We start from the raw sequence: 27,614 nt of genomic DNA on the forward strand, positions 1-27,614 counted from the left end.
GCATCCCGAGCGCTTTTACTTAACCCCCATGCTCAAACGATTCCCCAGATGAGTGCGACATTTGTTGCATCATCAAACCAGATGTTTTCGGCTTTTGGTCAACCAACGCGGAGTCCTTCTCCAGCGTTCAATCCTTTCGCGACCAAGTCCGAGGACAAAGGAAGCGCATTCGGTGTTGACGGCGCGAGCGATTCTTCCAAGACGAAGCGAAATAAGCGAACATCGGCCTTTGGTGACCATAGTGATAGCGAAGCGAAGAGAAAGGCCAAGGCCGGGTTCAAGGGCAAAGATGCCAACCTGAGCGACGGAGGCGGTAGGCCCAAGGGCCGTAAAGGTGACGACAAGAAGAACAATGATTCAAAGAAGAACCCCTTCGGTGCTTTTCCTTCTACCAAAAAACCTGCAGGTCAAAACGCGCGCAATAATGGCTCTAACCCATTCGCGACGACGCGTGATGAATCGCGACCAACTTCGTCATCGAGCGCCGACGCCCAGGATGATCACGTCCCCGAAGCCCACAATTCCAATGACCCTCATGCCAAAAGAGTATACGAGCAGTTGCGGAAGGATGGTATTCACCCGCCTCAATGGCCTTCTCAGCCTGGGAATCCTAAGAACAAGGGCGAGGTCACGAAATTCCGCGAGAAATACGAAACCTACCGCAGCAAGGCACGCGCCTCACTAACAAAGGCTGGCCTAATCGACGACCCGGAAAAGCGAAAGACACTTCAGGATGCGATCGACTTCAAGGGTATCTGCGAAGATATGTGTCCTGAATACGAAAAGATCACCCGAATCAACGAGATGGATGTTCACCAGCCCGAGAAGAATCCCAAAACAACGTTTGCCAACACAAGTCGCATGATCAAGAAGCTCGCTCGTTCTGCTGCTGGTCAGGAGGCGCCTCTTCCTATGGATGTTCGATCGATCCCGGCTCTCAAAAGGACATTGGATTATCTTATTGATGATCTATTACGTGAAGATGGGAGACTGCCAGGCTTACACGGCTTCCTTTGGGACAGAACACGAGCGATCCGCCGAGACTTTACCTTCTTCTCGTCCCTTACGCCGGACGAAATGAAACTGCAAGTCTACGTCTTAGAGAATATTGCTAGGTTCCATGTCACAGCACTGCATCTGCTCACCCAAGAGGGCAAAGCACCCGAAGACTTCGTGGAACAACAGGAATTGGAACAGCTAGGAAAGGCTCTATTATCTCTCCGCGACGCCTACGATGACTGTAATGACCAAGGCATCCGCTGCGAAAACGAGCCCGAGTTTCGAGCATACTATCTTATATTCCACGCATACGACTCCAATATTATCGAAACTCTTCAACGCCAATGGAAGCCAAATCTCTGGAGGGACTCTGATGAGGTTCGCACAGCCGTTTCGCTGGTTGAGGCTCTTCAGAACACACAAGACTTCCATGGACCCCTCAAGGACGCACCATCATTAGCTGCATCATCAGCATACCAGTCATATTTTCGAATAGTGGAGGACTCCAAAGTATCTTATACGATGGCCTGCTTCGCCGAATGCCATTTCCCCAGACTCCGCCGTTGCATTTTGTCTGCTATCAAACGGGGTCTTGCTCGGCCTCGAGAGACTTCAAAGGACGTGACGGCTGCTGAGCTGAACAAATTCCTTCGGTTCGATACTGTTGAGCAGGCGATTGAGTTTGCAGAACTTCACAATATCGAATTCGGCGAATGCGAAGAGAATCCGTTTGACGTAAGCCTCCAATACGCAAAACTGGACAATCGAGCTGCCTTACCTCACCTTCGACTGCAACATCAATTCTCTCATAGTTTAGTTGAAAAGAAGCGTGGTTTCAAAACCCTTCCTCAGCTTATTCACGAGACTATATATGAAGACACGACTTGCACCAAACCTAAAACGAACGGATCTGTTGGAGCAAGTGCTTTCGCTCCAAGCATTCAAGCTACCAACAAACCTGCGATCCCTACGGGACCCAAGTCGACAACACCGAGTCCCTTTTCGTCGCCCAGCGTGTCTGGTGGATCTTGGGGAAACAACAAGGCTGTTAACGGCATCTCAGGTAAGACCCCACCCCTACTGTTTAATGTGCGCCAAAGATTCTGCATACCGTGGCTCTCTACATATACAATTATATGTAAAGGCCTTTATTTTGCAGGCGAATAGGAAATCGCATTCAGCCGGAGACTCGATAAGCCATCGCTCCTGAGATATACTCAGAGCAACACCGTTGGCTCGAGATGAACCACTGGAAATCTGGCAAAAAACACGCCTAAACCACTGGTTCTGACGTTTGTATTCGCTAGGGACTACATTCAACGGAATCACGCCCGCCAACGGCTTTGCTGTGCAACAACCAACACCACAGCCAAATACTTTTTCTTCGGGCCTGACTCCTGCAGCCAAACAGCCTGCTGGCAACCCATTTGCGCCAGCCACTTCTGCATCTACGCCGTCACTGCCCGGCAACGCCCCTGCTAAAACAGATACTGTCTCTCAGATGACACAGGCTTCTGGAACAACACATCCGTTAAACCCGTTCGCCTCTTCATTCAAACCGCCAACCACCACAGATACGTCAGCAACGCGTAGCCCATTTGGTCAGCCTTTCGCCTCAGTAAATAAAGAGAACGGACCGGCGGCAAAACCGACGTTTTCCTTCCCATCGATCAAGCCTGCAATCCCTGCGGCTGAAACCACTTCGAGTAAGGAAGAATCGACAGACAAATCAGAGAATCAAGCTATCACAGCAGAATCGGCAAAGCCACCTGCCATCAACTTCATCCCTCCTACCCCTCAACTATCTTCATTTCCCTCTAATACCACGACACAACCACAAAATCCATTTACATCAAGCACCAGTAACAGTGCACCACAATCAACGCCCACAACAGGGCTTGGTCTGGACAGACCTGCGCCAAAGAACGAAGAGACGCCTAAGCCAACAACGAGCATTCTCAGCTCACAGCCGCCTGCTGCGTCAACGCCTCAATTCTCATCCCCATCCATTGGAACACCAGCTTTCCCAACCCCTGCTAAAAGTAACGATGTATCTCAGCCTTCAACGACTCTGGCAGCCGCTCACCCACCCAAAGAGCCAAGCCCTCCCCTGGCACTGCCAACACCACCACGCGATCTCCTTGGTGATTTCACTAAATGGTTTGTAGTGGGTGATAACGGACTCATGGACGAGTTTCAAGCATTCATGTTAGACAACATTCTCCAAGGTGTATATCGAAAGTATGTTCGAGACGAAGAAGCAAAGAGAAAGAAAGAGGAGGAAGCTCAAGCCTTGGCAAAGGCAGAGCAATTCCGCATCTATAACCTATCAGTCAAGTACTTCTACCGTTGGAAAGAGATTGCACGCGATCTCCGCTTGAGTCGGCTCCGACGCAGTGGTCGAGAACAAATGAGAATCTACTACGAAGAACAACGTGCAGCGCACGCAAAGGCTCAGAAAGACGCCGCTCGTCGAGCAGCCCGTGAAAAGGCCGAGATCGCGGAATTGAACCGACCAGAAGAGTTGAAGGACTTCCTCAAGCACAAAAAGCCCAGCAAGCGTCGTCAAGCAGAAGAAGAGAGTGCACTACTCGCTTCTGGTGTTTTATCCGGAATCGACAACGAGCAAGAAGCTATCACCAGGATTGTGCGTAGAGCGCCATCTGTTGCTAGCTCTGTCTCGAGCAAGCAGTCCAGCACATCAAGAGGTGGCTCCAAAACCAGGGCCCTTCGGCAACAGTACGGTGGCGACCAACAGGCCACCTTCAGGCGCTCACTGCCTCCGATGGCATCAAGAAATACCTCAAGCCCTGAGCCTGGCAATCGTGTCAGTAGGGTCTCCGAACGCTGGCGTCTCAAAGCTATGGGTATTGTTCAATTGCCTGATGGCACGGCCGTGCCTGAGTCAATAGCAAACGAGATGCACCACGACAAAAAGAGGCTCGGAGGTAGTATAATGGGCCCGCCCAGTAGCTATCCAATCCGCCGAGCTTCCGGAGGCGATTTCGCACGCTCGGAAACAAGACAACGCATTTCCAACTCACAAGATACTATCGACACCAGCGAATCCGACAGTGGCACCACCAAAAACAAGAGAAAGCGTGCAGCCGAGGACGATGAAGCTGTTCAAGAGCGCCAAGCCAAATCCAGCTCGCATAAACGGGTCATGAGCGATGCGCAAAATCTTATTAACGAACTCCGCGCTATGAGAGAGGAGATGGAAGAAGGCGCGACATGGTTCAAGGATCAGAACGACAGGCTACAAAGCGAGTTGATTAGTAGAAGCTCGACACCCTGGGAGCAAGATGCATGATTGAGAAAGGAGGAAGCAAGAATTTGTGATTAATGAGGATGTACTACTCTCCTGAGTATATAACACCATGGTTGGATGAACGGAGAGTGAGAGGTATATATCTGTTCCAACAGTTATGCTTTTGATTAGCTACCTCGCTGTCTGTTTGTAAACAAGGGGTAGCATGGCTTAGATTTGGTTTTGGAAGGGCATTCATTGCATGGCATAAGGGAATGATTTAGCAAATGCACACATCCGGCGTTTAAAGCCGCACTACACACATACCGTCTCGTTGATTGTGGTGATGACCATGTCTTGTCTAATACGTATTTCAAGAATTTGATCCTGTCTATGCTTTTGACTCATTATGCTCGTCATCTCAAGGTGCTGACAGTCATTGGCAAATACTGCACTGTTACAAAGGACAATCTAAGAATGGCTGAGCATCCAGCATATCGCTAGAACAAAGAAGGGGTGGTTAGGTCACCCAATATCAGAAGTGATAGTCAGGACGATGTTCAATTTCCACACAAAACAATAGTCCATAGGTCGGATAGCATTCTGGAAAACATCTGACCCTTCGCATCTTCCTCACTACGAACATATCAGAATTTTCCTGATTTTAGTAATTTGAAGCTCCAGTCCCGAACTTGTATGATCTAAAACGCACAGAGCTCTTATGATACAAGTCAATATCTGGATACTCTTCGATCGCATAAGTTCTCTTTCTCTCTTCATTGTTTGTAAATCTTGTGGTCAAATCTCACGTCGTTATTTGCACCGCTCTCGTCGTCGAAATTAGGGTTGAACGCGATGTACTCTGCTCCTTTCTTGACTGTTATTGGATTGCTCAGCCCGAGTTTTGGTCGTTCTGAAGAATACAAAAAGCAACTACAAATCTCCCAAATATCACAACCTCATCATTTTGATTTAACAACTCATCTCGATCTCCCACACTTCATCGACATATCTGGCAGTTAGTTAATCTGGGGTACAGAGTCTGGGGGAGATAAGAGGAAGTATCAAAGATAACGCCCCCTGACTTGGCCACTCTCTCTCAACTGCTGCTCAGATAACGGAGATTTCTTGCCCCTTGTCACCCCAGGTTTCCCCCCACGCAGCGGCGTTTAACTAGACCGGGGAGAGGTACTTGGCAAGTTGATCACTTTGGGTTTGTAGTTGATCAAGTTGGTGTCAATGCTACGAGATATATATCAATCGTGTTCCATACTGTTTAGGCTTTAGTTGGATGTATGTACTTAGTTAATATGAGAACAGTTGTAGTGAAAATGTTCATAAAGCGTGCCTTAAACTCCCCCACGCATGTGAACATGGGAACCATGATCAACAACATGGAGGGCGGGCACGCGGGGGTGGTCAAGTCTATTGATATGATGTATGTATTACAGTTAAACCTGGCTGCAACAATCGAATTGCAATATTGCACTGTATGCATTCGATGTAAGGGGCAGGTAGATGTGGCAGTCTTATCCATGACGTGGTGGTGGTTATTAATACACTACCTCTCAACTGGCTGCTTCTAGTACAAGAACAAGCTGGGATCCCTTTTTAACTTTACCCTGCGATTCATATTATTATTCGCTTCCTGCAACTTCTTTATGCCATGCCTGTGTCTGCGAATACACATGCTAAGTGAAACGCACACTGCTCTGACAACTAATGATAGATTCTAAGATATGGCCATCGACATGAACAACACAAACAACAAGCCGATATGGGTGTCTGCTTACGATACATTCGCTGCGTCCTGAAATCAAAAACTACAACATCAACTACTATTCCTCTATACAAGACAGCCAAATATAAGACAGAGAGAACATCGATGGAGCAATAGCAAATGCTTGTATTTCAAATAGCCGCAGCTTGCACGAACATCAGAAACGCCACATCACATACACAGTGGGATAATAAGCGGATGGTAATTCGTTATTTTTAAGTCATCCATTGACCAAGTCATGATACAGTCGTTTGGGCCTTAAGCCCACCCCTGAGGAACGCCTCTTGATAATTCGCAACTACCGTTGAACCCCAACAACCGATTAAAGCACAACTCCCGCCGAAATACAATGCCCACCAGGTCCGACTCCACGATCCGCTTCAGGGTTCATTGGGCTTCTAGATTTGGCTAGAAATTCTCCCCGTTTTTCTTTTGTTCTTCTTTCTGAACATCCTTCCTCACTTTCTTTTTCGTGTCGTACTTTTTTATCAAAAAATCCAGGACGCCATGGGCCCTCAAATATTGGGCTGCCTCATCATGCTAACCACTCCTCCTCGTCGCGCTTACGGCCTTTTATCACAAGACCGTCGTCATTATCGTCATCGCTGTCGTCGTCATCGCCTTCATGGATTCTCAGTTGCTCAACCGAGTGTGCTGCGTGTTGCACCTCCTCGTCGTCGCTGGAATCATCTTCCAGCATCCATGTCAGGCCGTTGGCTTCCTCTTCTATGGGGAACATCTCTCTAGCATACTCTTCAATGCCTCGGGGACCCTCCCATAGTTCCAGAGCTTCGCTTGGGCAGCTTAGTTCAACTTTGGGGTCTCCGAAGTAAGGCGGCTGCTTTCTAGGATCCTTTCGACTGGGGTCGTAGAGTTGCTCAAGAGCCACAAGCTGTTCCCGGTAACCTTCTGGAATGCGGACCTTGACCTCAATGGGCCCATGGACATAGCGCACAGGGCGACCAACTCCCTTGGAGAAAAGGCGACACACCTCCTTTGGGGTCAGGTACTCGTATGCAAGTGCTATACGCTCTCCATTCCACTTGGTAGGGCCGTCCTTGAAAATTTGGAGAACCGCTGGGCCGACGTCGTGCTCGGCATCTAGCCAAGGCAGCTTGGCGTCAGGGTGGAAAGGTGCTTGCCATCTGAAGGAGCCATCCTTCTGCAACTCCATGCAGAAGAGGGGGTATTGAAGAGAGGTGAAGTTGTTGTTGTAGATGCCGGTGTAAACAAAGGTGGCAGGCATTCTCAATTTGCGCACATACTGCTCGACTTCATGCTTGGCGGCCCAAAGAGGTAGCGAGGGCCATTTGGTATCATACGCAGCATGGTCGGGCATCGATGAGTAGACATAGTGTTGGATTCCGGCGCGCTTGGCGGCATCAGCAAGGGCTTTTCCAATCGCTATCTCATCGCCGTAAAAAGTGGTATTAATGAAGGCGAGTTGAGCACCACGGAAAAGATTGGCGATCAAGTCGTAGTTGACTCCGACACCGGTGAGAGGGCCATGCTTGGTGACATCGCGGTTTGCTTCAGAAGGTTGGTGCCTCGTGTACAGTTCACCAACAAGAACGGTTACGTTAGGATTCTCGGAGACTTCAGAAGCGATCACGCCATCCAGATTTCTTAACTGAGCGCGAACATGGTAACCAACAGCAGTGGCGACGCGGATGAAAGACGCAGCCTGTCGCCCGCTGGCGTTGATGACAGCGATGGTCTTGTCGGGGTTTGACATGAGCCTCTTATAAGGACGAAAAGTCAAAGAGTTATTTCTGGAATTTGCGAGCGGAGAAGAATCGGAGTAAGACGATCTCGAGTGCTTGTGTTGTTTGTAAAAAACACCAGTCTGGGGCTGATGTTGAGGTTGAGTCTGGTCGCCGGGTATTCGAATGGGAATGCTGGCGGTCATGGACCCGTTTAGTTGAGCGGGCATGCTATTGCAGTGCTTCGCGCTCTATGTGTGTGGTGGAAAAGAAAAGATCACTTTCGCGATCGGGAGGGTGCAGCCACCGGAGACGGAGCGGAGATGGCAGAAGGGCCTTTATTAGCCGGGACGGGTCAGAGCAAAGTCAAAGCCGGTATGGTATTATGTTGGGCTGGTCCTCAGTGTGCCGGTTAGGGGAGGCAAAACAGATTAGACCACCCAAAGGAAAGGTTTAGGTGCGGGCGGACAAAGGTAACAGTACAGACAATCTGTACGTAAAACTCGATGTATGGTGGTGGATCGACAAGATGGTAACCGATGCCGACAGACAGGGTTCTTGGTCTGTCTGAAAGGTAGCGAGAGAGGAGGGGGAGGAAGAAAGAGGAAGATCGTGAGAAAGTCAACCAAGAAGAGAAAGAGGGGGAGGAAAATATAGAGAATTTCAGTCAAGACAGAATCTCGACTAGTTGTGAGCAAACCCCAGTAAAAGAAAAGAAAAAGAGGTCACGATGCTCCGTCGCGGCGTTGCGCCAGGCTTGACTTGACTTGACTTGCGCTCAGCGTACGCGCCCCAGTTCGTGGGTGGATTTAAATAGGTAAGGTAAGGGTAATGAGAATTCAATCCAGTCCGATCCAACAGGCAAGCCAGCCCTGGCCCCAAGCCAATGCAATGTGCGATTGTGGGTGAAGGTGGATTTGGAGAATTGACGAGCTTTTGGTCTCGTTTTCGAAAGTCCTAGCGCTGATTGATTTCAAGGGTCCTGTAAGATGCGGCAGGAGAGAATCGAGGTTCAAAGAGCTGACAATTCAGTAGAGCAGAGCAGAGCAGAGTAGAGTCGAGGCGAGCTGATGATGAGAGGAAAAGTCGTCAAGTTGCAGCAGCTGTAATGTAATGTAGGGGGATCCGTAGCACCGGTCAAGGTCAGGTCGATCTCGTGTAAGAACCGTTCACGAATAGGAGCAGAACTGGTTGGAAGAGCTAGGCTCTGTGCAAGTGTAAGATAGGTTGTAGTTGCAGTTGAAGTCGGTCGGTGTGTAGCAGCCGTACGAAAGAAGAAGAATCTATACCTTTGTAAGGTAATGTATCCAAGGCACGACAAGGTACGGATAGGATGGTATGGTATGGATGGTAATAAGGGTGGTGTCGGTTTATGGCGTGCGGAAGAGACATGATAGCGGGGAGGGGTGTACGTAGTGCAAGATGGTGTAGAGATAGCGCCAAGTCCTTGAAACCGACTGCCAGTAGTGGAGATCATTCGCTGTAATGCGCTGCGCTACGTATACACACAAACGAGGGTCCTCGTGGGTTCGATCTGAAGCCAAATGATGGCGTCGATGAAGCCCAAAGAGGTTCCAATCCGATTTGAGCGTAGAGGGAGAGGACGCCAAGAGGAGGAGTTGCAAGTAGCCCCAGGCGGATAGCAAATATGAGCAAGAACAATCTTGGAGATGAGGGGTCTGGGCTGATTTCCTTCTTTCCATAGGTGCCTTAGTACATACCTACTCCGTAGTTACAGCAAGTATGAAAGATCTTCTTTGGCCCTTGCTCTTTACTCCTGCCCGCTGTTTAGTTCAGGCCTGGCGCAGGAGCTGGCGCAGGAGCAGGCGCAAAACACTCCCTCCGTACCTGCTATGATTAACAGTCTGTCTGTGACCCAACTGGATAAGGCAGCCAATCAAAAGACACGCCTCAATCCGTTATCAATTACATCAGAGTCCCTGGCTTGATAGGCCACGCCTATGACATGTCATGACTCTCGGATCTTTAAACGACAGTGTATCAGGGCTGAAGATTTACTTTGCTTGCAGAAGTGCAGTAGAACACGATGGAAAGAATGGGGAAATGGGGAACATGGCAAAGATTGCGGGTGGAAACCGGGGAATGGCTGGCAGTCTTCGCTTGCTTGGCCCAACATGGCTTGACCAGATCAAAAAAAGATCGTGAGAATGAGGGGAAGCCGGAGACGGGAAAGGGGAGATAACAACAAATGGATACTTGGTCACAATGGGAAACTAAAGTGGCCATTGCTGCGTGTATCACACACTGCGACTGGACCGGCATGGAAAACCGACTCGACCGACTGATAAGAGAATTAGCAGTCAGTGAAGGAAACGCCATGTTTAATTCAACGACACTACATAAGTACCACGACACGCCTGTGGTACCTTTGTTGATGGTATGATTGTGCGACAGCCCGAGCCAAGACAGATGTATCGTCTGATACAAGGGGTACATTAACAGTTGCCTTTTTTGTCCATTGGGATTTTGGTCAACGAGTCACCTGTCTTGTTTCTCTACGAACTAGCTCAGACGGAACCACTCCGTGTTTCTGCTCTTATCAGTACTTGCGCCATGTACTCTAATTACCTTTCCGAATGAAACAGGTTTACACTCTTGACCGTTATTTCAAGATTTAAAAAAAGGATCTTCCTGTCCAAGATGAGACAAGAGAGGGCCGGATACGAAAGATAAAGAAAGAGTGTTGTTGCATTGTGCTGTGCTGCGTTGTGCTGTGTTGTCTCCTCAACCCCAGCCAGGTCATCAATATGGCCATTACAGACGCCCCTGTACCTGGGCTGCATTCATTCCCGTTGACAAGTACAAGTCACCTTACCCTCGCGGTGTTCAGTGTCCATAGGGGCGCGATGGGAATAGCGATTTCCAGGAAATCGTGAAGCGTTACGTTAACTCACCACCCAATACGATAGCCTGAGCCAATACAAATCGAGTAGCACAACAGGGCAGGGACAGAGAGAAGGAAAGAGAAAATTTCAAAACCGGGCTGGAAAAAGCTTCTGGAGCCGTCAAGGTGGATAATAAGGATAGTGCTAGAAGATCGGTCTTGGGTGGAAGCTTGGGCCAATCGGGGCAAAAATTGATTGCTCGTGGTATGAGAATGAGCCGCCTTCTAGCTATCGCTATCAATCTGGACTGACGGTACAGTACACAAACAGTACAGTTTAGCACACCAAAAAGCCTGATCTGCCTTCTTGATATCGTTAGTAGACGGCGAAGTAGACGCAACCTACACATTCCATCCCTAGCACCTTATTTGCTTATCCGGCAAATTCGTTGAAGGCCTCAATTTGGTCTCTCTGATTGGGGAACGCTTTTCCCACTCTTTTAGATCGTTGAAAAAAATCGAGAAGGAAAAAAAAAGGACCCTCATTCTTTCTCAGACCGAACTCGACAGACATTGAAAAAAAAAAAGTCCGGGGGTGACCAATCAAACGTAAGCGGTAGCTTCAAGCTTGTCTCTCAATCGGCGATCTCTTATCGCCTAGAATTTGTCTCAAGGTCTTGTCTTGTCGTTGTGTCTTGGGGTCAACTGACAAGGAAGCTTATTTAGCGTGTCTCCTTCAGCCATGAGGTCAACGTTAATATTTCCCTGCATATCAGGAGTAGAGGACTCGACTCGTGAGCGGCCGATCTGGGTAACATCTTGGCAGGTCTTGCATACAGCTTCTGTTGTCGTCAACGCTCAAAGTGTCAGATTGACATTCACCCTAATATGTACTGTGAGGGTGTTGGCATCCAAAAGACAATCAAATCATCAATCATTTCATGCCACCCATGTCATTCAATGTCGCATTACTACGGCAAGTTCAGAGACGGACAAGAAAGAAAAGGACGGGCTTCCGGTCTCTTCCTATTCGCCAATAGACGCCGACCCATTCTCATTACATAGCTTTTACTCGATTGCATCAAACAATTATATTCCACCGGCACATTTAAGCTGGATAGATAGGTAGAGTACCGGTATTCAGGTGCAATTTTGTTTCTCCTTTTGGACCCTGTCTATCTACTATGGCCTAGCAGCTGACTAGCTCACTTTTGTATTCCATCACAAGACCACGGCTGGTCTGTTCTATAAACCTAGTACCTTTTTATTTTTACTAAAACAACCCCTATGAATATCAATAGGAAAGTGAAATTGAGAAAGGCCATTCATAGACCTTTTTGGCCTTGCGGCGTAGTGATTCCCGTTCCCCCACGATTGGTACAAATGACGCGATGCTACTGTACTGCCTCCTCCTCCGCAATCCATCATCATGAGAACCTTCGGGGAGGGAAGCCGATGTCTCATTTCATGTCTCATGTACCTGGCTATATCGCCTCACTTGTCTTGTTGACCTGACTGAACGAGTTAGTTCTTCTTCCTGGTCAACTGATGCTTTCATTGCATTGCGTTCAATCTCGGAAAGGAAACTCAGTTCATGGTTGAGGTTTGATAGGACAATACAAAGTACAGTAGCTGTTATCGACGATAACACATACTATCTCCCTCCCTAGTAGGTAGGTAGGTACGTGGCCCTGCTTTACCAAACTCTGATAAGGCAAGGCAAGCCAGGTGCTGGGTTATCAATCCAATCAGAATCCGCAAATGGAAGTTGTTATTGGCTTTCTGAGATTATAGGTAATCGTGCCTGCCTACCATACTATCTAATCAGTTTATTACATTGTTGAGGCTCCTCCTCGTTGTTCCAAACTCCAACTTTATCCCTTCACCATCGTCCTCAACCACTAAAAATATCGACAAAAACCTTACCATGTGCCAAGACTACCAATCCCTGAGGCTCTGCTCGTGATCAACCTTATTCGACAATTGACCAGTCTTAGCAGGTACCGGTCACTACCGCTACGGTCGTACGAACCAGCAAAGGAACAACGTACCGACACTAAGAGACCAGCGAATTCGACTCTACGAACGAGACACGAAGAGATCATCGCGTCGCGGGAGTGATCCGACCTGACCTACAACCAGGAACGCACGCTTCCGGTATTAGCCTCGAGCCCAGGTCCAGGTCCGGGTTCATGGTCTGGGTCCAGGTCTTGGTACGGTATCCTTCCAGCTGGGGACCAGTCCCAACCGGCCGGCGGCGAGATTTGGTGGCAGTCGACCCTGGACAAGTTGCCCACGATAGGGTGGAGGCAAGCTCAAAGAAGTGCCGAAATAGCGTTCAAATTAGGTAAAAATAACGGCGGACTCTCCAGTCAAAAATTTTTACCCCGAATCCATTTCTCATCGACTTGACAACACGTCCAAGTCTTTAAGGCTGCCCATTTGTTCTTGCAACCGATATAGATACTGATAACGATGTTTCGTGGGATGGTCATGAATATGGAGCCATTACCTTGCTGTTCGGTCACCAGACCTGAAAGCGAAGCGGCTGAAGCGAAGCAACCCGACAGTACGGCGTGTCCTGCCTGCCTGTGGACAATTGCACAGATGCTCTAAGCATCCATTTGGCGGATGAGCTCCCACTATCGGACCGCTAATCTTGTGTGCAGTAGACGCCGCAGTTGATATTTGACATGCGACAGGAGCACATTTTCTTACACAATCCCTTCGGATGTTTTTACCGGATTTAACTTACATGCTGTCACAGAATCCATCATGAGACATTTGGTTTGTTGCAATGAAGAAAGATTAATTCGCCAGAGCCCCTGAACTCTGTGGTCATGATTGATATGGTTATGTACAACCTTGAAGTCAAGTTGACGCATCTGACTTACATGCGGGAGTGTCGTTCAAGGATTACACAGTAGGTAGTAGTCGCTTCAGGTCTCACTCTACCCCGTCACCTGTTCTCTACACCGAGTGATTGGCCAGCTCTAGAACCATGGCAATGTTCTAGAAGCTTCAGATTGCAAACTGGCGGTCTATCAAATGCAATCGGTCACAAGACCTCGTGAATAAATGTTAGGCCTCGAGAGAAAAGAATCAAACGGGAAAATGACAGCCATACGTTGAATCGTTCAAGAATAGGTACGGAGTACGTCGAGTAGTGTTCCGTGCTGATAGCATTGGTGTTATGCAGATTTTATGCAGTGCATCCAGAATAAGCCGATGGCATTCTGACGCCGCACCTGGAATTAACATCTCCGCGGAGGCTGAGTCATCTGTCCACTAACACTCGCACCCAATTCCCCGGATCGACGTCATAAATCCCTGTAAGCAGACAACGCCCAGACTAGGTTGGCCTGGATTGGGTTTGAGATGTTGTGTGGTGTATCGAAACTCTTATCGTGCTCAACAAAGCACGTCAGTTATTTCGCAATCTTGGTGATGAATCCTACACGAGAGATTGGATTCTGTTGGTTCTTCTCTTATCGTCGCCGGATCTGGCTCAAAGTACGTGGCAACTTTGGAGAGTCTCGAGCATGGATGATGCTCTGACCCCTCATCTCACCAACGCCTCGGCTCACAGTAGCTGGGCACACTGATAGTGAAGGAACTTCATCAACATCTAAGCGGCTTTCTGCGGGGATTGGCAAACTAGTTTATTCCCCGGATCTCCCTTTTCCCCAGATAACGGGCCTAGCTCGGGATGTTTTGTTTGTCCGTGTGTTGTTACATAGGAATACCTTAACTTAGTTACTTCTTGAGAGCCACACCACCGTCTACTCTTACTCGTCTAGGAGGCGGTGACATTCCCATATCCCGAGAACGGCTTGTCTCAGCCTGTCAGTATCATTATCTAACATGAGAGTTTTCCCCAACATTTAACAGGGAGCTATTATAGTCTTCCCTAGCCGTATCTTTAGTTCCAGGGCCGAACATAATTGAGTTGAGTAAGATCCATGTCTCTATCTACGATCAGTAACATCAGCTGGAACCGGGGTGGCTGGGAACCCAATTTCCTGATCCCATGATGTCCATCTCCTCCAAAGGCGGCGCCCTCTCTATCCATGTCTGGCCGGTATCCTCGTTTCGTCCAGCATCGTGACTGTGAGCAAGTGATATGTCCAGATAGCGCTGTCGTGTCGTTAGCTTGAGCCTCAACCTTCAGGTCACCTCCCGGGCGCGGTAACTTACCCAATCCATGTTGCTAGCTGCGGTATCCATCCAAGCCGGATCGAAGTCGAGCCCCTCCGTCCCCATATTCGGAAAACTCATGATAGTTCCTGCATCTCCTGTCAGACCCAGATTCAGGGGCGTCTGTTCTGATGTAGATCCCGTCGAAGTGCCTGGATCGATGTCAGCATGTGGGTTATCTATCACTTCTATGTGAAAAGTCCTACTCAGGCCCAGAGTTGATAAAAGTCCTGGGTCCGCTCCGATCGACCCCATGGTGCTGGGATCTACCGAGGGAGCGCCTAGTGACGATGATTTGTGCTCAATGCCGAATATAGGCCTCGCTTGTTTATGAGTATTTGTCGATTGGCCAACTGGAACACCGAGCTTGGTCAACATCGTCGCTAACGTGTCTGCTGTCTTTTTGACCTCGATCACGTTTTGTGAGACATCAGACCAGATGAAATGAGACCGCTTCATCATGTCGATGAGTTCATCCTTCGTAGGTGCTGAGTGGTCACATCCGATATCTGAACAGCTTTCGTTCTTGATCACAAGATAGATCACCATAGCAGCTAGTAGGAAATCATGAACCGAAAGGGATGAGACAAACCAGGCGTGTTGGCTTAGAACATGGCCTGGTTTGGAAGCTTCCCAGATTATATGCTGATAGTTCAGTAAAGACAATGCTCCTTCCAGACATTGTCTGCGTGAGTAGTCATGTTCCCGTTGCGGTACTGTCTCTGCGAGATATCGCCGGTGCAGGACACAGCGACATTTGTTGTAGACGGCAGTCAGTCCAAACCTTTGAATGAGTAATACTGGTGGATCTCCAACACACTCATCAAGTGGACGCACCATCATGAAAGCTGGAACCTGTTGCCAGGTTTCCTGCAGTAGATTGTCAAGCGTCATGACCTCGGCATAGCTTGGCGGAGTTAGGGCATGAGCTTGCCGTGCGATTTGTCCAAAGACTCGAAGAATCTGTGTCTTATGGATTGGGTATGTCACAGACGTCCAATCTGTCGAGGGCCTACCCGCAGGCAGTTCTGTTGAGTTTTCATCAAAGTCTTCATCATGCAAGTTTCGTGGCACTGCGGTGTCCGTTTCGATGCCCTGTAGCATACTAGGAAGTCCCATATGGAAGGAAACCAGAAACTCGACTTGAATAGCCATGTTCCACATGCGCCGTCTCATCTCGCCTTCAAAGGGCGAAATGTTGGCCAACTTGCTTGGATCTCTATGAAGGCCCATCTTGAGCATCAAGCGCATACACACACCAGAGAGCACGTAGCAATTCATCTGAGCTGCACGGTTGAATAAAAAGTGCGACTCGACGTAAAACAGGAAAGCTGGTAGAGTTGCCGATGAAGGCTGTGTGTATTTACCCCAGACCAAGGCCCATCCAGCACAGGCTTTGTAATGGCGAACTCTGTCCAGAGCTGGCAGGGGAGAGTCGCCCTCAAGCTCACTTGAGTTGATGAATTTACTAAAGAAGACACCGAGACTGAGCATCATGAACAACTGAGCTATCCAGTGTAGAGAAGTTCCCTCGGGGTCTTGCCAGAACTTCGCATACTGCCTGGTGAAAGTCGGTCGATGGAGAATATCTAGTACCTGTAAGTGATTGCATTATAGGGGTGTAGTGGAAGGTATTTACGCTGTGAGGGACTCATCGAGGCAAAATAGCGTGAGATGAGTCTGTCTGCTACCTTGCGATCTGGTAGACGGCCCAACAACTCGTCTCGATTTCTTGGGCCAGCTCTAGTATTCAACATGAGTTCCGTAGGGTCGATCTCGTCTGCCAGAATTTCATCTTCCTCAGTTTCATCGGGTTGGTCAAAATAACTCTTCAAGTCTTCAATCTGAGTCACTATCAGTAAGAAATCTCGACATCCCAAGAACCGACAAAGCTCACATCTTCCAGCATAGCCATACAATGTGTTGCTCCAACATACGTTGTCGTCTTGTCGCCTCTCACCACTTGGCCTTGCACTTCAGGACCAGTAACTCCATTGGTGACTCGTGAGCTATTTACTGCAATGGGTACTTCTGTCTGAAGTGTGCCTTCAGAGTCCATCATCTCCCGTACCATGCCTTCAAGTCGCTTTAACCTCGCAGACATGCCCTTGGCTGGCCGCTTCCTCTCAGGCTTGGGGGCATAAGTGCATTGCGAAGCGCGACCCTTTTTGTCACAATGGCTGCATGGTTGCTCTCTGTCGCATTTGAGTTTTGAGTTGCGGCAGGGTGCGCATGAAAGGAGGATACGAGAGCGTTTTTGACGAGCTTCAGATGTTGATGGCTGTTCGTTATCGTTTGGGCTAAGTTCCAGCTCCATGGCGAGTTATGGCGATATTCCTTGTTGTAGCGGAGTTTCTTCCCCCGAGATGATTGTATCAATATGAGTATGTTTTTCTGTTTGACTTGTATCTTGCTTACTTAAGTCGATTTCGAACGCAACAACTGAGTGCCTAAATGTAAGACGGAGCTCGTAAGTTGTCTGATCGTGAAAACTACCCAATCACACGCTAATAAAGAAACCCACGACCACTTATAACTACCTATATAGTCAGTTAACCAGCGATATTTATTGTATCGCAGACACTGGGAAAACGCCAAGAACATTATGTCAGTACGATCAAAGACCATTTCTCATTTGTACGGTTTAATTGTTGATGCTTGATTAACTCCTTCAACCACGGCTGCAATCTACCCTATAACCAGACAACAAAGTCAAGCCATGTAACAAGATAAGTTGTCAACAGGAACTGCCCATGTAATGCATCGTGAATCGTAAATGCAATTTTCCATTCCCAAATAGCAAACAGAGAGAAAAGAAAAGAAAAAAAAGGAAACTCTATGAGTCCGGTGCACCTGGCAGCCTTTCTATCACGTACTTGGCACGCGCCACACTCATGATGGGCACACCAGGAATCTTACGTAGCCGTTGCTTGAGCGCCTTATCGTTTGTGCCCACAATGTAGATTCTGTCCTTCTGCACTCGGTCGACCAAGCAGTCATCGGCGTATACACCTTTGTGGTCGCACTCAAGTCGCGTCCATCGCTCGTCTCGCGCAACCCTCAGCGCCAGTCGGTACTTGGGTCCAAGCTTTTCCAACTCTGTTGGATCATGTCAGTATATAATTCAAGGTGGTTAGAGGAACAATAACGTACCAGCCATGACACACGATGTGATGATGGGGTTACACTTGGCATAGAGACAATCCATCATGGAGTCGAGAAGAGAGAGCTTTCGCTGAACTGAGTGACTGAGAAAGTTGGTATCGACGAGAACGCTGTAGGGCGGGACGAGAGCTGTGTTGTGCTGGAAGAACATGTTGCTGGGCATTTGGGGAGCTTCTCGGATAACCTCGCCATTGATGGTCTTCTTCTCCTTCTCCTTCTGGGCCAGCTCAGCCTTGAGCTTGTTCTCCTTCAATCTGGCATCGCGACGACCGATAACTCGCTTGACCTATCCTTCATATTTAGCATGTTGAAATTTGGGCAACTTTTGCGCCGCTTATCGATAAGACGCACCTCTGCGAATTTGCGAGTCTTTTTCTGGACACCCATGGCTGATAGTTCCTCGAAGAGATTTGAAAAGTCGAGTCGCAAGTATTCGTGCGGATTCCTGGCGAGATTTATGCCGCGGATTATCGAGGATTCGTGGGTTGAGGGGGTATCTTTGAGGTATTGGAGGGTATCTCTGCTCTTTGGTAGACTCAAAAAAGTTATCGCACTGACAAGATTTTGCCATTGCAAGACGGAAAGCGGTGGCAGGAGTGGGGCTCCAGGTTCCTTCCACAGGTACATGCGCACGGACCACATTGTCTGCCACTGGTCGACGCGTCTCATTTCTCTTAGTCGCGTTAAGTGATTGACATCCATAGATTTGGTAGAGGACTCTAAGGCTCCAGCTTCATCGCCAACACTCAATACCACGTCTCACCCAAAATGCCTTCCCAAAAATCCGAAGAACGTGGCGAGTCATCGAACTCAGTCACAAAGGCAGCTCTCGCTGCTTCCACCAATGGTGCCCCAAATTATGAGCTCCCATGGTATGCTTGTTCCTCTTTACCTTTGTTGAGACTATCGCTCACTGTTGGTTGCTAGGGTGGAAAAGTACCGACCGGTCTTCCTCGACGATGTTGTCGGCAACACAGAAACGGTCGAGCGACTAAAGATTATTGCTAGAGAAGGAAACATGCCTCACGTTATCATCTCGGGTATGCCAGGTATCGGAAAGACCACCAGTGTTCTGTGTCTGGCCCGCCAACTGTTGGGCGATTCGTACAAGGAGGCGGTTCTGGAACTCAATGCTAGTGACGAGCGAGGTACTTGTGATTTCCTCTTCATAATCGATCAACCGACTGACATAACCAGGTATTGATGTTGTCCGAAACCGAATCAAGGGCTTTGCGCAAAAGAAGGTCACTCTCCCTGTTGGCCGCCATAAACTTGTCATTCTCGATGAAGCCGACAGCATGACTTCGGGTGCTCAGCAAGCCCTTCGACGAACTATGGAAATTTACTCCAACACAACACGATTCGCATTCGCCTGCAACCAGTCCAACAAGATTATCGAGCCCCTACAATCACGATGCGCCATCCTACGATACGCCAAGTTGACAGACGCTCAGGTTTTGAAGCGGCTGATGCAAATCATCGAAGCTGAAAAGGTGGAATTTAGCGATGACGGCTTGGCTGCACTGGTCTTTAGCGCCGAGGGAGATATGCGACAGGCCATCAACAACCTCCAGTCTACATTTGCCGGTTTCGGTTTCGTGTCAGGAGACAATGTCTTCAAGGTTGTCGACTCACCTCACCCGATCAAGGTGCAGGCAATGCTGAAGGCTTGCTACGAAGGCAAGGTTGACTCTGCACTTGACACGCTCCGAGAACTCTGGGATTTGGGTTACTCGAGCCACGATATTATCAGCACTATGTTCAAGGTCACAAAGACAATCCCCACACTGAGCGAACACTCGAAGCTGGAGTTCATCAAGGAGATTGGCTTCACGCATATGAAGGTCCTCGAAGGCGTGCAGACACTGCTTCAGCTCAGTGGATGCGTTGTTCGCTTATGCAAGATCAACATGGACCCCAAGCGTTTTAGAGTGTAAGATCTAAAGATGAGTTGGCATAGGTACATAATAGGCGTTGGGGTTGGTATTTGTCTGAGCAAGTAAGGGAAAAGATGGTAAAGAAATGTGATTTTACAAGGACGACTCAATGGTCATCTTTAATGTGAAATATGTACGCCGTTATACCCCAGCAGTTACAGTCAAACTTTTCAGTGACATGTCATGCTTGTTTCCCAGTATGGTGATCATTTACCGTCGCCTTTGATATATTCCTCCTCGTATCGTTCCCATTTGGCCTTGTCGCCCATTAACCTCCGTTGCACTCTCACCCGTTGCTCATATGCTCTGAGTCGTGAGTCCGCCTCAATCATGGCTCCCGGAACCATGCCACACATTTGTAGATACCTTGAAAGGGTTAGTGTAAGACAGGTGAGTTGTGGAATTTGACCTTACACTTTGAATTGAACCGTCATGGATCGATATAGCGGCGACCAGATGTACCCGGCAGCACCCAGTATCGCAGCACCGATTCCCCACTTGACAGCACCCGCGACACCTCCTCTGGCTGCTTCCCAGGCGGCATCGTTGGCCTCTTCACTTTTCATAGCATCGTGAGAACGCATGATGACGAATTGAGTGAGGCTCTGCGTGCTCAGTGCTTGATTTATAAGCTCAGGGTTTCGGGTGACGTGAAACTAGCCTAGCCGAGGAGTCAATCGAGGAATTGAATAAGTGAATTGATAGAAAAATCCTTACAAAACATCAGACGATATGACCATGAGCCTTGTAGAGAAACCGAATGCCGCATTATGCCGCTTCCATGACACACTTCATTGGTCGATTGTGGCGCGAGCTCTCAACCGCCACACACAGCCGCAACAACGCGGCGAAATGTCGGCCCCGATATCGTGCCCCGCTATAGCGGATTTGCTCATTTAATGAATTTTTTCTCTCAAGCTACCACCTTCTCTTTTTCTACTCTCTTCTATGGACCAAAGCTCCGGAAGCGAAGATGACACGCATGCAATAACCAAACAATGGTGCCTGGTTTCGCAGAGTCCCGTGCTTCTTCTCCCTCATAAAACCTCGCTGAAGCCTTCACTTGTTTTCTTCATCTGATTGATGTGAAAAAAGAAAGCTGTCTTTGACTCGGCCGTTTTATTTATTTCTTGCTACCCACTAACTCTACATCACGCAAATTGAGCAAAGTTGCCCAACATGGCTGAAAATGTGATGGCCGCCTACTGGGACCTCCCAGCCATCTCTCGGTACGTCACTCTTTACCTGATGCTACTCTGTACATCCTGCTAACTATTATCCAGGAATCTTATTACTGCTCTAGTGTTGACGTCCGTCACCTGCAAGCTTAACATTGTGTCGGTCTACTCGGTGCTTTATCATCCGACCTATCTGTGGATGTTCCCTCCTCAGATTTGGCGCCTTGTAACATGCTTCTTCGTCGAGCTGAACCCCATCAATTTGCTCATGAATTCGTTCTTTCTGTATCGCTACTGCACTCAGCTGGAGATGGGAAACGCTCGTTTCCCGCGCAAGGTCGATCTTGTCTTTTACATTCTCTTCGTCTGCTCAGTAATCCTGGTAAGCTATTGTCTACACACCCGTGCCTTGCAACTTTCCTACGTGCCCCTTTCAAAACCCCCCTCATATATCTGCCCGGATAGTGCTTTGCCTCTTCAGCTATCACGGTTCCTGGAAATGAGGAAGATTACCCTTGCACTTCGGACCGCCCATCATTCGCATTTCAGGGTTGGTCTGCGGTGCAGGCATGGTGGGATGTCTATATGGATGGCTTGTGTGACTCCCAATTCACTCAAGTGGTTTTTTAGCTCCCTACATTTCTATATCATAGCAATAAAACATTTTATATCCCAAACACGTACCCATATCGTCTTGTGCCTGTACAGAGGTTAACGACAGTCGCTAGATGATCGACTACGTTACAGGCTTGAACAGCATGCTGTACTTGAACGGCATCATCCTTGCTATGGCGTACACCGTGACTCAGGATCAGCGAGGCCAGAAGACGCAATTCCTGGTTCTTACCATCCCAGCCCAGACTCTGCCGCTCTGCATGATTGTCGTTACTGCGCTCATGGCAGGACCCAGTGCAGCCCTGGTCGAGATTGAGGGTTTGTTCGCCGCTCATCTCTACGACTTCCTCGCCCGGATCTGGCCTGAATTCGGCAATGGCCCTCAGCTGTTGAGAGTGCCTGCCTGGCTTGAACGTCTTGTCCAAGCTCCTAGAGTTCTCAACAGAGGCTTTGGTACCGCTATTCGACCTGGTAACTCGGCCTCTACTGGCAGCAGTAGTGGTGTGGATAAGGGTGGTCCCTTGCCAGACTCGTGGCGGACTCGTGGCCGAGGTCAGCGACTTGGCTGAAAGAAGCTCGTGGTCAACAGTCAAACAGTCGCTTGTAGCATATGTACAATAAGATAGAAGAATGATTATCGCTATACAATCCTGCGCCTTGCCATGTGTACATATTCATCGATCTAGAGAGCATTTTGCTCGGATATTGCAATTCCCAACCAGTAACTCCAGGCTTGAACCCTAATCACATGAAACTTGAATTCCCATCATCCATCCGCTGTGTGGCAGCATCTATAATCTATCATCCATAAACGCGACTGTTGCCGCTCAGCATTGGAGATTTATTCGCTTCTCGCCTCTTCAGATAATCTTCGTTGAATGCAGCTGGCACAGTATTGGCCATAACGGGACCCCCACCCAGTGGTTTGTCTTGGAATCGAGGATCTAAAACAGCTAAGGGTTTTGAGATTCTCATTTCACGGCGAGGGTCGTTCCCCAATGCCGAAATCGGTGTTGCTGATTGCAGGTTGAGTTCTGGGGGAGGAGGAACGTTCTTCTTGGGGATAATGAGCTTGTGCAGAGAGGGGAACGAGAGTGACGGCAATCTTGGTCTGCCTGCATGAAGATTAGGTGCAGGAGGTGCAACGGCAGGAGGCCCGGGGATCTTCTCTTGTTGAGAAGGTGATGGGGTTCGACTTGAAGTTGTACGGTTCGATGAGGTGTCGTGTGTAGGTGCAAGATGTATACCAAAGTCGTCCGCTGCATTAAGATATGTTTGTAGCGCATATGAGTCAGGTGCATGTGTCTTGCGGGACTGAGAGGTGATCTGAGGCTCGGGTAGTTTACTCATTACCCTTGGGATATATGCTGGGTGTGTTGGAAGAGCTGCGTTTGGTCCGTTGGTCTTTGAGTGTGGTGCATAATGGTAGCTAACATTCGGGTTTATGCCCGCCATGTCTCGTTGAATTGAATCGTAATGTTGCGCGTTGGACATGGTACGGATATGACCGCGAGAGGGGTCGTGAACAGGGGGTGGACGCCTTCCATGAATATCGTCTTTGAAATATGACGACTTTTGAATGCCATACACGGAGCGATGGTTCATTGGCATATCCGGTGGCGGTGGTGACTCGATCTTGATGCCCGCTCCACGACGTGGTCGGCTTCGTCGACAGTAAATCCAAATAAGCCAAGCCATACCAGCGACTCCAAGACCACCTCCTACCGCAATACCCACAATGGTACCGGTAGTCATGGAACCAACAGGAGCGCCGCCGTCGCCTGGGAGTGTCTCATTGGTGTCTGGATCGGTTATGTTGACCAGTGATGAAATGAATATTGTCCCACTAAGGCCGATGATATGGCCCTTCTTAGGTTTCTGCATACAGCCGGCTTTCAAGGCTATCAAAACTATAGTAAGGTTAGTAACTCGTTCACAAAATAGGTAAAAGAATGACTCACAGTTGGCGAGGTACGTTTGGTCTGACGTTGATTGCAAGCAACCAATGCACTCCTTGTAGCTGGGACCATTGATGATGGAATCTTCAGCCGTGCAATAGTCGAGCTGATTGTCAGCATTTGACTTGAGCAAGGAAGTCTTCAGAGCATCCTCAAGAGACCCGCAGGAGGTTTCGATGTTACAGGGAGAGTTGATGGTCCCTGATACCACCGCGTCGGGGTAAGAATAGAGACAGACATCAAAAGCATATCGAATGTTGTCTACATAATGAAGGTGTTAGCAGGTTCCATGATCTCCCTGTTTTTTGTATAACTTACACAGAAACCAAAACACATCACTCTCTTCCTCCCATGTAGCTTCACTCTTCTGAAGACAATTGAGGCAATTCTTGAATCTAATTCCTTTCCCTGTTTTGGAATAATCGTCATCCCCGCACACAATGTCGGAGGAGTTCGTTCTTGAGAGGCTGGCGTCGCTAAGAGTGGTGTTCGTACCGTCGGAGCACAGAGCAGCGCACTCCGAGTCAGGCGTCACTTGAAGGGCATGAACAAGAGGCAGTGAAAGAGCCAGAGTGCTCAGCGTCCAAGAAGCGGCTCGCATACTCGATGGGATTTAGAATAGTAGATGAGGTGATGGATGGATATGTCTGGGCCGCCAGAGAGGTTATGAGTCGATCAATGTGAAGGACCAAGCATGACAGGCACCTATTCGTTGCGGGTCAGATCTCTCGACTTCTGTATAATCGTAATAGAATAGATCTTGTTTGTTTATGTGGAGATCGAAACAAAGAAGATCTGTTTCCGTATCTTGACGAAAGATGCGTCGTTGGTTCTGGGGATAGGTTTAAAAGCGGGTGGGTGTCATGTCAGTTTTATCAGAAGAGATGGAGTAGTACAGATATGAAAAGCAGATGGACAATCTCCAAGAATATCCATAAACTTGCATGGTTCTCACGCCTTAGCTTCCTCATTCCGGAGAAAATGTATTTTGAGTTTCTAGAGATTATTATTTCATAGGATAGATAGTCGCCTGTTCACGAAGGGAATGTAAGAGTGTGCCATCCAAGAATAGAAACTTCAGCTGCAGGGATGCAGCACCGCAGCCAATAGCCTCTCACACTTGGAGAATTTCGCTGGCTGAAGCCCTGGTAACTTCCAATCAGGGACTAGGAGAATGTTCTCAGGGCGGCTACACTCAATAATTCATGGTGCTCAATGGCCGGGAGGGGCTTGAAATTTAGTGTCTTAATCAAATCAAGACACGCGGAAGAGCCTCCCAGACGCCGGCCCGTTGTGCGGCCAGGTCATTTCTCTGTCGTGCTTGGCTGGAGAATGTTTGGAAACACGTCAATATCGTCCGGCTTCTGAGGAACGGCGGGGCACGGACTAGCGAAGATAAGATTTTGATCAAGATACGCGGCCAGAAAGAAGAAGATCATCAGTGCATCGCCTTGGCGGGGAAGACACGTCCCAGACAGCTGGATACTGCACTTCCCTTATACATATGTCTTGCTGCTGTTGGTTCACAGTCACAGACCCAACACCGATCCTATCTCTGTCCACTGCCCTTTCTGGTCCGTTCGCACATGGGCAATTGATCTAAATACGGCTTCGACCACGAGAATTGATCTCTTGGCCTCTTCGGTTAGACATTAGCTTGCCATTAAGCGCTCAGACTGCCGCAGACGCGACTAGTACCGACGCCATTTTCGAAGCTCGTGGCTCGCGTTGCTGCCCAAATTAGTAGCATGTTCTTGTCGCTAGTTAGCGATGTGACTGTGATAGCAGGTGCATATGTACATTCACATAGCGGGTGTGTAGATTCCCATCCGCGATTGGATCAGAATTTCATCAGGTTGCAATTGTGAGACACTTTGACGCTTTGTCCAAGTGAAGGATTGAGGAGATGATTTCTGTTCTCAAGGTTTCTCTGGACTGGTTGAGATGGCAATCTCATCTGTTATGATGTATTTAAAGGTTCTATCTCCCCAGCGATTGACTCGTTGGTATTATCATGAGAAGCTACTTCTTTCTGCTTATGCCGTCTATCATCCAATGTCGCTGGCTGGCTGACAAGAGATCCAAAGACCGTTCAAGTTGCCTGCCTTAGTAGTGTCCAAGCTTTGTGACATTGGATAAACAGTACAAGTCTTGGGGCGCTCTTCCTGGTGTCTTTGTCAACGGACGGTGGCACTCAAATTTTGTTATGTTGGACAATTCGTCCACAATTCCTTTATAATCTCGAAAAGGTTCATAGTATCCCTTAGTAGTTCTTATTGTTTACCTCGTTCCTTTCCTAGATCTAGTTTTGTCACACCAATTAGGTTGATTTTACAGGTCTCAATAACTTTCTGTCACGTTTGATGTGCCAGTTCATATCTGGTAAATACAGTATAATATAGCAAGCGACTTTTATTTTATTTTAAATATCACACAGCCAGTCCCATAGAGATGCTGTCTGATGACAGTAGAGTGAACAATTTCAACTTCCAAAAAGTATATCTTCGTTGTGTTTCTCGCCAGTTTGTTTTATGGCAAGGGGTTACTCATTCTGTCGAAACAACGGTGAGGAAAGGAAAGAGGCAAAGAACGAGCGGTGTTCTGTTCGTACTACTTCTTTCAATTAATATGTCATCGAATGATAAGTATAAGGGTTTGCCTCGAGCTCTGGCCGTGAAGCAACCGTCTCATAGAGAATCTCATGTTTTAAGATATTAAGGGCAACTTCGGACAAAAGAAACATGTTTTATTTCGAATGCGATTCAAAAGGGTGTGCGGATGTTCAACATTGGCAAACAAAAGTGCAATATCTACCTACCTAGTTAGTGTTATTGTGGCATGTGAACCTACCCGGTAACGGATCTGAATTTGTCTTGTACAGTAACGGGTTTGGTAGAATGCAACATAAGTCTTGACTTAATGGAAGAAGTTTCGTCAGATCATCTGTCTAGTCAATTAGATAAAAGAGGTTTAATTGGTGTGGTGTCCGGTTACTGTTTGAAGTTTGAAGTTTGAAGTTCGAACTCGATCGTCAGATGATGTCGTAGCTCAAGCAAATTACAAAGAACTGATAATCTAAGAGAGGCAGACCGATACCACGATACCCTTCACACAACACACAATCATGAGAATGGCGGTAAGCCATCAAGTGGCATTTTGGGGAGAGGATTAACGCTGATCACATTATGGTTTCAGGTCGAATCGTTACCCGCGACTCTCGCGACCTCTAAGCGCATGTGTATGGCTGGACTGTGTTGGAAAAGCCCAGCCTCTCAGGGCTCATGCCTAAGACGACGGCTGATCACATGGGTGATGACTTGTGCGTGTTGGTACCAGTATTGCTTTTGTCGTGGACAAATTGGACGACGAGCAGAACCTTGACCGTGCTTGTGAGAAAGCGAGGCGGGGAAGAAACGGTGACATACGGGCACGATAACCACAACAACCTGATAATTCTGTCCAAATTTTCCCTCATGCAGCGACAGACAGGATTGTGGTAGTGTCGGATTTTTATGCAATTGGGTGGCCGGATTCTTGGCCGCATTAGACGAATGGACGTGTGGTGTTTCGCGCCTGTACCGAGTTATCGGAATCCAATAGCAGAAGACAGCCCCTCTATAAAGTGGCATGGACTTGACGTGTGATGCGAACAAGATACGGAGATAGATAATGAGAGGCTACCTGTCGAGTCTCCCCGAAACTGTTGGTTGCTATGCACTGTGCGTACAAAAGTGCACCTCGGACTTTGCCCATGATCTTACGAATCCAACTGAGTGAGACTGATAGGCTGTGGCAAGACTGGGGGAAGGGAAATATTGGTATTGTCCTGGCTCGTGAGTAAGGCAAGGTAAGGCATAACTCTGCTTCCTGGTTTGTATTGCCAGGACGTAAATCTGGCAGTAGTCTGATAAGCCGGTGATCTGTGGGGAAATACGAATTACAGTACCGAGCTGTCACGTCAATCAACATCTGGACTGAGGCGAATTC

General features: G+C 48.3%; 10 protein-coding genes across 10 annotated transcripts; 3 read left to right on the top strand and 7 right to left on the bottom strand.

The window, feature by feature from the left end:
- Positions 1–48: 48 nt before the first annotated feature.
- FGSG_07196 (uncharacterized protein) lies at positions 49–4,312 on the top strand (the record flags this gene model as incomplete). The annotated part of the gene is made up of 2 exons (XM_011328619.1): positions 49–2,062; positions 2,307–4,312. 2 exons carry the CDS (start codon positions 49–51, stop codon positions 4,310–4,312), a joined length of 4,020 nt encoding a protein of 1,339 aa, XP_011326921.1.
- A 1,944-nt stretch (positions 4,313–6,256) lies between these two features.
- On the bottom strand, positions 6,257–7,962 carry FGSG_07197 (nitrogen metabolic regulation protein; the record flags this gene model as incomplete). Its single annotated transcript, XM_011328620.1, has 1 exon — positions 6,257–7,962. The coding sequence occupies one exon, from the start codon at positions 7,960–7,962 to the stop codon at positions 6,565–6,567; it is 1,398 nt and encodes a 465-aa protein (XP_011326922.1). The 3' UTR covers positions 6,257–6,564.
- Positions 7,963–12,678: 4,716 nt separating this feature from the next.
- On the bottom strand, positions 12,679–13,361 carry FGSG_13090 (uncharacterized protein; the record flags this gene model as incomplete). Its single annotated transcript, XM_011328621.1, has 3 exons — positions 12,679–12,857; positions 12,964–13,166; positions 13,333–13,361. 3 exons carry the CDS (start codon positions 13,359–13,361, stop codon positions 12,679–12,681), a joined length of 411 nt encoding a protein of 136 aa, XP_011326923.1.
- Positions 13,362–14,564: 1,203 nt separating this feature from the next.
- Positions 14,565–17,091, bottom strand: FGSG_07198 (uncharacterized protein; the record flags this gene model as incomplete). The annotated part of the gene is made up of 5 exons (XM_011328622.1): positions 14,565–14,714; positions 14,775–14,926; positions 14,981–16,370; positions 16,466–16,618; positions 16,672–17,091. The coding sequence occupies 5 exons, from the start codon at positions 17,089–17,091 to the stop codon at positions 14,565–14,567; spliced, it is 2,265 nt and encodes a 754-aa protein (XP_011326924.1).
- Positions 17,092–17,610: 519 nt separating this feature from the next.
- Positions 17,611–18,326, bottom strand: FGSG_07199 (rRNA-processing protein FCF1; the record flags this gene model as incomplete). Its single annotated transcript, XM_011328623.1, has 3 exons — positions 17,611–17,873; positions 17,928–18,225; positions 18,291–18,326. The coding sequence occupies 3 exons, from the start codon at positions 18,324–18,326 to the stop codon at positions 17,611–17,613; spliced, it is 597 nt and encodes a 198-aa protein (XP_011326925.1).
- A 381-nt stretch (positions 18,327–18,707) lies between these two features.
- On the top strand, positions 18,708–19,876 carry FGSG_07200 (replication factor C subunit 4; the record flags this gene model as incomplete). Its single annotated transcript, XM_011328624.1, has 3 exons — positions 18,708–18,811; positions 18,867–19,087; positions 19,137–19,876. 3 exons carry the CDS (start codon positions 18,708–18,710, stop codon positions 19,874–19,876), a joined length of 1,065 nt encoding a protein of 354 aa, XP_011326926.1.
- A 21-nt stretch (positions 19,877–19,897) lies between these two features.
- Positions 19,898–20,579, bottom strand: FGSG_07201 (uncharacterized protein). Its single transcript, XM_011328625.1, has 2 exons — positions 20,291–20,579; positions 19,898–20,242 (listed from the first exon to the last, which is right to left on the bottom strand). The coding sequence occupies exons 1-2, from the start codon at positions 20,458–20,460 to the stop codon at positions 20,083–20,085; spliced, it is 330 nt and encodes a 109-aa protein (XP_011326927.1). The 5' UTR covers positions 20,461–20,579; the 3' UTR covers positions 19,898–20,082.
- A 476-nt stretch (positions 20,580–21,055) lies between these two features.
- FGSG_07202 (uncharacterized protein) lies at positions 21,056–22,238 on the top strand (the record flags this gene model as incomplete). Its single annotated transcript, XM_011328626.1, has 3 exons — positions 21,056–21,105; positions 21,160–21,436; positions 21,783–22,238. 3 exons carry the CDS (start codon positions 21,056–21,058, stop codon positions 22,236–22,238), a joined length of 783 nt encoding a protein of 260 aa, XP_011326928.1.
- A 232-nt stretch (positions 22,239–22,470) lies between these two features.
- Positions 22,471–22,971, bottom strand: FGSG_13091 (uncharacterized protein; the record flags this gene model as incomplete). The annotated part of the gene is made up of 1 exon (XM_011328627.1): positions 22,471–22,971. A coding segment is annotated over one exon (501 nt), but the record flags the coding sequence as incomplete, so codon positions are not given.
- Positions 22,972–23,270: 299 nt separating this feature from the next.
- On the bottom strand, positions 23,271–24,228 carry FGSG_13092 (uncharacterized protein; the record flags this gene model as incomplete). The annotated part of the gene is made up of 4 exons (XM_011328628.1): positions 23,271–23,332; positions 23,370–23,579; positions 23,631–23,888; positions 23,946–24,228. The coding sequence occupies 4 exons, from the start codon at positions 24,226–24,228 to the stop codon at positions 23,271–23,273; spliced, it is 813 nt and encodes a 270-aa protein (XP_011326930.1).
- Between the last annotated feature and the right edge of the window lie 3,386 nt (positions 24,229–27,614).

The sequence above is a fragment of the Fusarium graminearum genome, chromosome 4, assembly GCF_000240135.3.
Source record: "Fusarium graminearum PH-1 chromosome 4, whole genome shotgun sequence".
Lineage (NCBI taxonomy): Eukaryota > Fungi > Ascomycota > Sordariomycetes > Hypocreales > Nectriaceae > Fusarium > Fusarium graminearum.

Coding starts and splice junctions, on each gene's coding strand:
- FGSG_07201 (XM_011328625.1), bottom strand. CDS start 20,460: ATGCGTTCTCACGATGCTATGAAAAGTGAAGAGGCCAACGATGCCGCC. Junction 20,243..20,290: donor ATGACGGTTCAATTCAAAGT/GTAAGGTCAAAT, acceptor AACCCTTTCAAG/GTATCTACAAATGTGTGGCA.